Raw genomic sequence first — 12912 nt, 5'->3', positions numbered from 1 at the left:
AAAAGAAAAGGGTGCAAATCCTCCCTGGATTCACGAGTTAGGCCCCACGCACACGCTGTAGTTTCATCCGTAATTATGGATCAGGTACTTACGGATGAAATTGTGGACCCGTTCATTTCTACAGGTCACGGACACTTTTCAGTATATTTATGGATCTGTGTCCGGGCCGTAGAAATGATCTGCAAAATATAGAACATGTCCTATTCTTTTACTCAATTGCGGCACGGACTCGCCTATAGGAGTTCATGGGCGCTTCCGCAATTGCGGACAGTAAAAACCATTACGTTTGTGTGCATGAGGCCTTAATGTCCCTTCATAAAAAAAGGAAATTTGAGGCAGAACTCGGACAGTGAAAAAGAAGGCCTGTTTGAGCTGTAAACATTGCAGATACGGTAGAATAAAGGATCCCGACAAATAAAAAACGTATATTGGAAATTTACAGCAAAAGCATGACAACATATATAGTTTGGAATCATAAAATTTCAAATGAGAGATTAAAAAAAAAAAGCTCGTACTAAACATCACTTCTGAATTACGGATATGACGATTGGTGGGATTTATCAGTTAAATGATAGAGCGGAGACAGTCATTTAATTGGAAGCTTCCGGAGCCATGTTTTTTTCTGCATAACCTGGATATTCTAAATTACCAGGTTTCCTAAAATATAACTGACAATATACCACACTATAACATGACTATTAGGGAATGTTCACACGCACTGTTTTCAGACGTAATTCGGGCGTTTTATGCCTCGAATTACGCCTGAAAAAACGGTTCCATTACGCCTCCAAACATCTGCCCATTGCTTTCAATGGGTTTTATGATGTTCTGTTCCCACGAGGTGTCACTTTACGCGTCGCTGTCAAAAGACGGCGCGTAAAAAGTCGCCCGCGTCAAAGAAGTGCATGTCACTTCTTGGGAAGTTTTTGGAGCCGCTTTTCATTGACTCCATTGAAAAACAGCTCCAATAACGTCTGTAAAATACACCTCAAAAAAACGCGAGTAGTTACAAAAACGCTTGAAAATCAGGAGCTGTTTTCAGGCGAAAACAGCTCCGTAATTTCAGACGTATTTTGCTACTGCGTGTGAACATATCCTTACCATGCGAACACTTACTTCACGGTGTGGAACAGTTGACATCACACATGACTCACCTGTTAGGATGTTCTTTATGTTTAACATCCAGATATTTCAGAGTTGCAATGAACGATTGAGCCTGGAAGCCTCGTGCAGTGCCGGCTACCACTGGAGTGTGACATATGGCACTATCAGTCCCTATTGTCACTATATTGCTTCGCAATGGTGTTCCCACATGTCCGGCTTTATCGATTGCTTTGGCAACACAACGTACATGGAAACGTCTGCTGAAATAAATGCTATCCAGCACCTAGTCAACATAGCAGAGGAAAGACAGATGGAAAACTATTGACTATTCTTTTAATGATTATTTAACTGTGAAATGATACATTATAAATATTTTGTTTTGTTGCTCTAATATTATGCTATTATGAATGCTTATCCTCACTTGTTTTATTATTTGGCAGAACCATTACTACACAGGCTTCATCCACTTAAAGAGGCTCTGTCACCACATTATAAGTGCCCTGTCTCCTATATAAGGAGATCGGCGCTGTAATGTAGGTGACAGTAATGCTTTTTATTTAAAAAAACGATCTTTTTTCACAACGTTAGGAGCGATTTTGGTTTATGCTAATGAGCTTTCTTAATGCCCAAGTGGGCGTATTTTTACTTTCGACCAAGTGGGCGTTGTATAGAGGAGTGCATGACGCTGACCAATCAGCATCATGCACTCCTCTCCATTCATTTACACTGCACTAGCGATATAGTTATATCACTATGTGCAGCCACATACACAAGCCCTAACATTACTACAGTGTCCTGATAATGAATACACATGACCATCCAGCCTGGACGTCATGTGTACTCAGAATCCTGACACTTCTGACTCTTTCTTGTGAGATTCCGGCAAGTGAAACCAAATCTTGCGAGATTACGGAGCTAAACGAGATTTGGTTTCACTTGCCGGAATCTCACAAAAAAAGAGTCAGAAGTGTCAGGATTCTGAGTACACATGATGTCCAGGCTGGATGGTCATGTGTATTCATTATCAGGACACTGTAGTAATGTTAGGGCTTGTGTATGAGGCTGCACATAGCGATATAACTATATCGCTAGTGCAGTGTAAATGAATGGAGAGGAGTGCATGATGCCGATTGGTCAGCGTCATGCACTCCTCTGTACAACGCCCACTTGGTCGAAAGTAAAAATACGCCCACTTGGGCATTAAGAAAGCTCATTAGCATAAACCAAAATCGCTCCTAACGTTGTGAAAATAGATCGTTTTTTTAAATAAAAAGCATTACTGTCACCTACATTACAGCGCCCATCTCATTATGTAGGAGACAGGGCACTTATAATGTGGTGACAGAGCCTCTTTAAGGCCTCATGCACACAAACTTATTTTTTTTCCTCCCGTAAATACTGGCGTAAACACGGGTCCTTTGTCACACGTATTCCACCAGTATTTACGGACCCATGCCCGTAAATACGGGTCCGGTGTCACCAGTATTCCACCCGAACTTACGGACCCGTTTTCTCTGCACTAATCGGCAGCCCCTTCTCTCTATCAGTGCTGGAAAGAGAGAAGGGACAGCCCTTTCAGGCAGAGTTTCCGCAGCGACTGAAAGTAAAAGAAGTTCATACGTACCGTTATCTTGGTGACGCGTCCCTCTTGACATCCAGTCCGACCTCCCTGGATGACGTGGCCGTCCATGTGACTGCTGCAGCCTGTGATTGGCCTGTGATTGGCTGCAGCGGTCACATGGGATTAAACGTCATCCCGGGAGGCCGGACTGGAGGAAGAAGCAGGTAAGTTAACTTTTAATACTATTAACTCCAGCGGTAGTCACTGTCCCGGGTGCTGAAAGAGTTACTGCCAATCAGTTAACTCTTTCAGCACCCTGGACAGTGACTATCCCCTGACGTCGCCTAGCAATGCTCCCATAATTACTGGGGTGCACACACGTAGCCACCCGTAATTACGGGAGCCCCATAGACTTCTATGTGCCTGCCCGTGCCGTTATTACGGCTTGAAATAGGACATGTTCCATATTTTTCAACGGCACGGGCACCTTCCCGTAAGCATACGGGAAGGTACCCGTGGTCAATAGAAGTCTATGGGCCTGTAATTACGGGCGTTTTTACGTTCGTGTGCATGAGGCCTTAGTTCTTCACATTTCCAGCAAGCACTCACCATGTGATTGACACCAGTGAAAGGGGTGGTATCCGTAACTGTCTCAAAGGGAGATCTTGCTCCATTAGAATCTGTGGGTGCTGCTATTTCCCAGCTGAACACTATAGTGGACTGGTTAATGCCAGCCTCCTCACATCTCCCTGTCATTACAGTGTATTTTGGAAAGTGTGGGTCACATGGAGTGACACAAATAAGTGGGTATCCAGGAGATGGAGATTTTTTTGAGCCCTCCTTGGTAACGTCCTCCACATGGTCATAATCAGCCAGGGATACAACCTAAAAGTAAATGCAAAAATACATATATTTTAATTCTTCTATTGCAACTCACTTCCAATATTAAAATTATATTTCACTAATCAATTCAACCTGAAATACATCACTTGATCATATAATAGATACATAAAACTTCCTATAGATTAATAAATCAAAAATCAAAGCGGCAGCCAAAGACTGGTAATTAGTTAGCAATATTTTCTTGCAGAGATATTGCAGTTTCTCTAATTTTGTTGCTTTGGCCATTTTTTTCAAAAGTGACAACAGAAAGTGCCGCCATATTAGTTGTCATCTTTGAATTAGCTTCTCAGAAACTGATGGTTTAACTATCTCTTTATTATTGACTGTAAAGCTAACAAAACTGTTTACCATCATTTTCTTAGAAGATAATTAAAAGATAGCCATTTTAATTTTTTGGGGGGGAAATCTTCCTTAAAGGCATTGTCTTTCCGGAAGGATCAGCTGTAGCCAGCCAGGCATTTCTCCTGCTGTGACCATTGGGAGCGGTCGGTTTTTTCTGGAGTGCTCCTTTAACCTCTTCACGCGCTGCTCCGCAACTTTATGTCCTGGAGAGGGCTTGCTTCCTGCACAAGGACGTACAGTTGTGGAGCGGTTCCCGGCGCACACTGTCTTAACGGACAGTGTCCGGGAACCGGGAGGTCAGCTGTCCCTGACAGCTGACACTACAGTCTTGCAGGTCAGCGGACCATCACTGCTGATTTCGTCAATTAACCCCATGCGATCGCTGCATTTAAGGGGTTTGAAGCACATCGGCAGCCCCCACGAAGTGAATGTGGGGGTTGCTGATGCTTGTCGTGGCAACCGGGTTGCCGGAGGCTGGTCTTCCTACGCTTCCTGTCAGTGTGACTGTCACGTCACAATGACTGTTAGAATACATTTTACTACGTAGGTAGTGTAATGTACTCTAGCAGTGATCAAAGCTGCAAGTCTAAATGTCCCCTAGTGGGACAAGTAAAAAAAGATAATAAAATTGGTTTAAAAAAAAGTGTAAAAATAAAAGTTATATAAACAAAAAAATTTTTTTTCCTACAATAAGACTTTCATTAAAAAAATGAACACGTTAAAAAAAAAAGTACATATTTGGTATCACCGCGTTCTTAACGACTCAAACTATAAAATTGTAATGTTATTTTTCCCGCACGATGAACACTCCAAAAAAAAAATCAATAAAAAAACTACACCAGAATCGCTATTTTTTGGTCACCACCCCTCCCAAAATAGAGAATAAAAAGTGATCAAAAAGTCGCATGTACCCGGAAATAGTACCAATAAAAACAACAACCCGTCCCGCAAAAAACAAGCCATTACACAGCTTTTTTGACTAAAAAATAAAAAAGTTATGGCTCTCAGAATATGGTGACGCAGAAAAGAAATTTTATAAAAAAAAAGTGATTTTATTGCGCAAACGCTGCAAAACATTAAAAAAAACCTACATACATAGGGTATCGACCCGCAGAATAAAGTAAAACTGTCATTTATAATGCACGGTGAGCGGCGCAAAAAAAATAAACTGAAAAACATTGTCAGAATTGCTTGCTTTTGGTTACCGGGCTTGCAAAAAAATTGAATAAAAGTAATCCAAAAATCGCATGTTACCCCAAAATGGTACCAATGAAAACTACAGATTATCCCGCAATAAATAAGCCCTCACACAGCTCCGGTGGTGACAATATAAAAAAGTTCTGGCTCTCAGAATACGGCGATGCAAAATGTTCAGTGTCCAAAAGCGGATAAGATCGGGCGCCATTTATCAGTGCCACAACGGCCACACATCTATGCATTATTATTTATTTACCGCATCATTATACCCTCTTATTATACCCTGATGTATTCCGCAAAGCTTACATATGCCTCCACATTATAAACTGAAATACCAGTGAAACCCCAAACAGCTACTACCAAACAAAATGGCGCTCCCTCCCTACTGAGCCCTGCAGCGTGCCCAAACATCAGTTTGAGCCCACATATATCGCATTGCCAAACCCGGGGGAATCTGCTTAACGTTTTATGAGGTATTTGTCTTCAGTGACACAAATTGGGCACACCATATTATGCACTAAAATGGCATACCAGTGGAAAATTGCAATATTCACACCATCCGCTGTGCATTAACCCCTTTGCGCACTATGACTTAATTGCACGGCAGGTGCGGGGGTTGATGTATGGAGCGGGCTCACATGCTGAGCCCGCTCCATATGCTGCGGGTGTCAGCTGTGTATTACAGCTGACACCCAGGACTAACGGACAGGAACAGCGATCGTGCGGTTACAGAAGCCTGTAAAAATAACATATACTGCAATACATTAGTATTGCAATATATTGTACCAGCGATCCAATGATCGCTGGTTTAAGTCCCCTAAGGGGACTAATAAAATGTGTAGAAGAATTAAAGTTATTAGTAGTGAGAAAAAAAAAAGTTTAAAGTTAAAAAAACAAAACTATTTCCGATTTTTCTTCTAAAGTAATGTAAAAAAATAAACAAAATTGGTATCGCTACGTCCGTAAAAGGCCAAACTATTACAATATACCATTATTTAACTCGCACTGTGAACACCGTAAAAACGTAAATAATTGAAACCGCCAAAATCGTTGTTTTTTTGTCACATAGCTCTCCAAAAAAAATGTAATACAACTTTTTGATCACTTTTTATGTAACAAACAATGTTACCAATAAAAACTACAGCGTGTCCCGCAAAAAATAAGACCTCCCACCGCTCAATCAACCGAAAAAAAAAGTTACGACTCTCAGAATGTTGTGAAACAAAACAATTTTTATTTTAACAAACAGATTTTTCTTTGTAAAAGTAGTATAATATGAAAAAAATATATATAAATTTGGTATCACTGTAATTGTATTGAGCCGCAGAATAAAGTAACGTTTTTGTTTTTACCGAACGGCGAAAGCTGTAAAAGCGAAACCTCCCAAAAAATGGAATCAGATTTTTTTCCAATTTCAGCCCGCAAATAATTTTTTTCCCAGTTTCCCAGTACATTTTATGGTACTTTAAATGGTGTCAATAGAAACTACAACTCCTCCCGCAAGAAATAAGCCCTCACACCACTCTATTGACGGAAAAATAAAAAACTTACGGCTCTTGGAAGGCGGGGAGTGAAAACGAAAATAATAAAGAAAAATATGGATCAGTCCTGAAAGGGTTAATTCATTTCTAATGAAAAAAATCGTATGACCCCCATGTGGGGTATTTCCGTACTCGGGAGAAATTGCTTTAAAAAAATGTATTGTTTTTTTTATCCCTTATCCCTTGTGAAAATTCAACATTTTAGTGGAAAAAATTGTGATATTCATTTTCGTGGCCTAATTCTAATAAATTCTGCAAAAGACCCGTGGGGTCTAAATGCTCAATATACCCTTACAAAAATTCCTTGAGGGGTTGTTTCCAAAATGGGGTCACTTTTGGGGGGTTTCCACTGTTTTGGTCCCTCTAGGGCGTTGCAAACGCGGCATGACACCGAAAACCAATCCAGCAAAATCCGTGCTCCAAAATCCAGATGGCGCTCCTTCCCTTCTGAGCCCTGCTGTGGGTCCAATCAGCAGTTTATTACCACATATGGAGTATTGCCGTAATCTGGAGACATTGCTTTACAAATGTTGGGGTGCATTTTCTTCGTTATTCCTTGTATCTAAGATGTCCTTTGAATCTCAAGGTGGTGCGCCGCCCCCTCATGCCCAGCACTAGGCATAACACAGCGTATGTATTTTAACTGGAGTGTAGTAACCTTCATCGTGTATATTTGCGACCATATAGTAAATTCAAAACCTTTCATGAAATGTGAGACTTGAGGAAGTGCATCAAGTGAAAAAAAACAAATGCATAAAAACAAATGCCACGGAATTTGACAAGTAGTAAAATTTTAGCTGTTTTAATTATCATTGCTAAAAGTCATTTAATGTGATTATTTCATAATGGTATAGAACTGTGAACACAGGCAATAAATGCAACAGACAGCATATTAAAACTGCAGACATTTTTCTCAAATTGATATATATACTGAGGTCTAAGTACATTCATTTTAATTACCTCTGGTGCAGGTAATGACTCAGATCTAACTGCACAGTGAATTCATATTTTTATGAGCAATTCACAACTTCGTAATAGTACAAGATTTACAGGCAACTGTAGGTAATCGGAGAATAATTCTTGATCAAAAAATAAAAATAAATGAGTAAACAAAAAATAAAAAGTAAACACCAGATTCTAAGAAATATCTACTAGCACCGTACTGCTGAGAACTACGAGGTCTTGAGTAGTCATATAAAGATTGTGTCTTATTTCCTCTTTTGTGCACATTTAGAGGAAGCAGCCAGAACCGGACATTAATCTTTCTTATTTGTCATGCTTGGCCGTTGTCACACTTGCATTAATAAACCTTGCATTCTTTCAGGAGCAAGACATACAATTCATAATCTAAATAAAGTGACAATAAACCTAAAACTAAAACAGAAACACAAAAACCTAGTGCATATTTTTCAATCTGTTCTTATTTATGTAAAATCACAATCTTACAAAAATTTGGCAAATAACACTGTTCCATCCTCTCCTAGCCACCTTAATTTTGGCTAAGGACTAGCTAAACGGGAAGAGCTTACATAGTCTCCCACTTCAGACAGCACAGTTGGAGAAGGTATCTGCTTCCCAGCTAGAAATGGATCTGATCTGAGATTTTTACATAGTTTGTACGGTTGAAAAAAGACACATGTCCATCAAGTTCAACCAAGGGATGGGAAAGGGGAAGTGGGATGGGAAAGGGGAAGTAAAAAATTTCTACACATAGCAGTTAATATTTTTTTGTTCTAGGAAATTATCTAAGCCGTTTTTAAAGCCATCTACTGTCCCTGCTGCGACCAGCTCCTGCGGTAGGCTATTCCATAGATTCACAGTTCTCACAGTAAAGGCGGCTTGTCGCCTCTGCAGGTTGAACCTTTTTTTCTCCAGACGGAGGGAGTGCCCCCTTGTTTTTTGAGGGGGTTTTACATGGAACAGGATTTCACCATATTTTTTGTATGCGCCATTCATATATTTATATAAGTTAATCATGTCCCCCCCTTAGTCGTCTTTTCTCAAGGCTAAATAGGTTTAGTTCTTTTAATCTTTCCTCATAACTTAGATTCTCCATGCCCCTTATTAGCTTCGTTGCTCTTCTTTGTATTTTTTCCAACTCCAGGGCATCCTTTCTATGAACTGGAGCCCACAACTGGACTGCATATTCTAGATGAGGCCTCACTAATGCTTTGTAAAGTGGTAATATTACATCCCTGTCCCGCGAGTCCATGCCTCTTTTGATACACGACAATATTTTGCTGGCCTTTGAAGCAGCTGATTGACACTGCATGCTGAAATTTAGTTTATGATTTACAAGTACACCCAGATCCTTCTCAACAATTGACTCCCCCAGTGTAGCTCCCCCTAGGACATATGATGCTTGCAGGTTTTTCGTACCCAGGAGCATAACTTTACATTTATCTACATTAAACTTAATTTGCCAAGTGGACGCCCAAACACTTAGTTTGTTTAAATCTGCCTGCAATTCACAAACATCTTCCATAGTCTGAACTATATTGCATAGCTTGGTGTCATCTGAAAAATAGAAATAGTGCTATTAATCCCATCCTCTATATCATTAATAAATAAGTTGAATAATAGTGGTCCCAGCACTGAACCCTGGGGTACACCACTTATAACTGGGGACCATTCAGAGTAGGAATCATTGACCACAACTCTCTGGATACGGTCCTTGAGCCAATTCTCAATCCAATTACAAACTATACTTTCTAAACCTATAGTCCTTAATTTACCCATTAGATGTCTATGAGGGACAGTGTCAAATGCCTTTGCAAAGTCCAAAAACACTATATCCACAGTGGCCCCTCTGTCTAGGCTTCTGCTTACCTCTTCATAAAAACAAATCAGGTTGGTTTGACAGCTTCTGTACTTTGTAAAACCATGCTGGCTGTCACTTATAATACTATTTATTGTCACATAATTCTGTATATAGTCCCTCAATAGCCCCTCAAACATTTTCCCCACAATTGATGTTAAGCTTACTGGTCTATAATTACCCGGCGAAGACCTAGAGCCCTTTTTGAAAATAGGCACCACATTTGCCCTGCGCCAGTCCCTTGGAACTATACCACTCATGAGAGACTATCTAAATATTATGAAGAGGGGGACAGAAATAACTGAACTAAGCTCTTTAAGAACTCTAGGGTGTAACCCATCTGGTCCCGGGGCCTTGTGTACATTTATTTTATTTAATTTAGCTTGGACCATATCTACATTCATCCAATTCAGTATATCAACTGATATATTAACAGCACCGGCAGCGGCTACATCAGCTGCTCCTTCTTCTGTTGTATATACAGAGCGGAAGAACCCATTTAGTAACTCTGCCTTCTCTTGATCCCCTGTGACCAACTCCCCATTACCACTATCTAAGGGTCCTACATGTTCTACTATCCTTGGCCACCTGCCTTTCATTTTGTATTTTTGCTGATTTTATTAAATTTTTACAGATTTTATTAAGCTCTTTATATTTTACAAAGGCTGCAGATGTACCCTCAGATTTGTATTTTTTAAATGCCCTTTTTTTGTCATGTATTGCCCCTTTCACAGAAGGTGTAAGCCATGTGGGGTTTAATTTGAGTCGTTTATACTTGTTACCTGTAGGAATACATTTTGCACTATAATTACCCAAAGTAGATTTGAAAATCTCCCATTTATCCCATTATTTGACATTAGTTCTTCCCAGTCTATATCCTGAATTGCCGCCCTCATCCTGGGGAAATTGGCTTTCTTAAAATTAAATGTTTTTGCCCTCCCAGCCTGCGTTTGTTTTTTACAGTATAGGTAAAATATAACTATATTATGATCACTGTTACCAAGGTTTTCACGAACATTGACATTCCCAACAAGCTCTGCATTATTAGAAATGACCAGATCCAACAGAGCTTCACCTCTAGTCGGGTCTTCCACAAACTGGCACATAAAATTTTCCTGCAACAGGTTGAAGAAATGTCTCCCCTTTGCAGTTGAAGCCGAACCATGACACCAATTAATATCCCGATAATTAAAATCTCCCATTATCACAACAGTACCCGCCTGTGCAGCCCGCTCCATTTGTTTATATATTTGACCTTCTATCTTTTCAGTTATATTGGGGGGTCTATAGATTACACCAAAAGTAATTTTTTCAGTGTTTACTTCCCTTTGTAATTCCACCCACAAGGTTTCAACCTCCTCACAATCTTCACCCTCTAATGTCTCATTTACACTCACCTTCATATCGCTTCTCACATACAGACATACACCACCACCTTTCCTATTTGCCCTGTCTTTCAGTGTAAAACCCTGTAGATTTACAGCCCAGTCATGTGAAGAGTCCAGCCATGTTTCAGCAACACCAACTATATCTATATCTTCTTCCAGTATTAAGGCCTCCAGCTCCCCCATTTTGCTTGCTAGACTTCTGGCATTTGTGAACATACACTTTAACTTGCCTTTAAATGTTTCACTTTCACTATCAGAAATGTGATTACTTGACATTTGGGCCTTTTTATTTTCACTGCTGTTTTGTAACGAAAGGATCTCCTTATCTTGTTGCCTAGTCCTCTCCCCACCATCTGTTTCTCCCCCCACCAATATAGTCTGACCCCTCTCTAACCTAACTACCCCTTTATTTCCTACATTGGCCTCCCTCCTCAGCCCTAGTTTAAACACTCCAGCTAGAATTCTCTCCCCCAGCACAGCGGACCCCCTTCCATTTAGGTACAAATCATCTGCAGAATACAGTTTGTACCCCAATGAAAAGTCAGCCCAGTGCTCTAGGAACCCAAATCCTTCTCCTCTACACCAAGACTTAAGCCATGCATTTAACTCCCTGAGCTCCCGCTGTCTTTCCTGTGATGCGCATGGCCCAGGCAGTATTCCTGAGAATACAACCTTGGAGGTCCTTCCCTTCAGCTTGTAGCCTAGTTCTTTAAAATTATTCTTAAGGCTCCTCCACCTACCATTTATTCTGTCGTTGGTACCGACATGGACCACAATTTGAGGAGGGCTAGACCGAATAGGAAGATTGATTGCTATTATGTTTCTTTAGAGTCCTTTTTAAAAAAAAAGTATATTTAGATAAATTATTTCCCAATATATATATTGCACTTACGAATATACCACTTGTCGTTTTCCAGTGCTGTAATGCGATCACATGACCACGTCCTCACTGTCTTGGCCTCAGATCAGTGATGTTTTTTATTCACATCATGTTACGAATTTCCGGTACTCATAGTGCAGAGAAAACGAAACGTCACTGATCACGTAACATTTCCTCTACTTCAAACCTCCCACAAGAGCAAAAATGTCACTGATCATGTGACTTTTCCTCCACTCCAAACCGCCCCTAGTACAAACTGTCAAATGTCATGTGGCCAAGCTTCTTTAGTCTAAAACGCTCCTAGATAGAAACGTTACTGGTCATGTGACATTTCCTCCAAAGCAATACACCCCCTCTGAATGTTACGCAACAGGGGGAATAAGCTATAGGATGGAGGAAGGTCTATAGTCTATATTGTGCTCAATAGCTGAGCAAGTGTGAACCTAATAGTGCTCGTTTGAATGGATACAAAGAGATTTACACACCCGGCTCTGTAAATCCATTAAATTTAGCGCCTATTCTGAGATTTGTTTGTGCATGTTTCAGCGCTGTCACTTGAACAAAAAATACAGAGTGCTTGGGAGGTGCACAGACATTGTAGAGATAACGCCAGAGATAACGGGATTGTATGAGGATTATAACCAGGTTTCATTGGGAGGGAATTTGGCTTGGAGTGAAGGGGGTGATAACTCGGAGGGAGGGAGGAACTAGAGTTGGAGAGGGGAATGAAGCATCATGGGAAAGGTAGTTTTTAAGTGGAAAGCAGCTCAGCGGGAGTGAAAATGACATTCAGAAATTTTCACAGAAAAGGTATTTTTTTTTTTTTTTTTTTAAAAGCGCATAGAGTTCTATAATAAATGTTCTAATCTGGTCCAAGTCAAGTTATGGTTGTATCAGGATGCCTAGTCTCTGTTCCCTATAATGAAGGTACCAATACTAGACAAGTAAGAGTGTATTATTATTTTCACTATGAAGTGTTGGGAGGAATAGCTGGTTCAATACAGTTAATGTACTCAGAAGTGTACTGATGATAATTCACACTCAAAAAGTATTAAAGGTGCAATAATAGTGAATTATACTGTATAATATGTACAGTAAATTATATATGACTTACTATAGGTGGTGATGGTAATATTAGACTTCCGGTTGCCTCCTGGTCCAGAATAGTCACTGTTGCA

At 40.2% G+C, this 12912-nt stretch overlaps 1 protein-coding gene across 1 annotated transcript in view; it reads right to left on the bottom strand.

The window, feature by feature from the left end:
- The window catches only part of FRAS1 (Fraser extracellular matrix complex subunit 1), a 457569-nt gene that overhangs the window by 42950 nt on the left and 401707 nt on the right, over positions 1 to 12912 (bottom strand). The window contains exons 62-64 of the mRNA XM_075861759.1: positions 12849 to 12912; positions 3275 to 3550; positions 1155 to 1387 (exon numbers count right to left, since the gene is read on the bottom strand). The exon at positions 12849 to 12912 is cut by the window's right edge and continues 124 nt beyond it. Coding sequence (XP_075717874.1) covers positions 1155 to 1387; positions 3275 to 3550; positions 12849 to 12912 — 573 coding nt within the window. The remainder of the gene's footprint in view (positions 1 to 1154; positions 1388 to 3274; positions 3551 to 12848) is intronic.

This window comes from Rhinoderma darwinii, chromosome 1 (assembly GCF_050947455.1).
Source record: "Rhinoderma darwinii isolate aRhiDar2 chromosome 1, aRhiDar2.hap1, whole genome shotgun sequence".
In the NCBI taxonomy this organism is placed as follows: Eukaryota; Metazoa; Chordata; class Amphibia; order Anura; family Rhinodermatidae; genus Rhinoderma; species Rhinoderma darwinii.
This window is presented reverse-complemented; position numbering and strand designations above follow the sequence as displayed.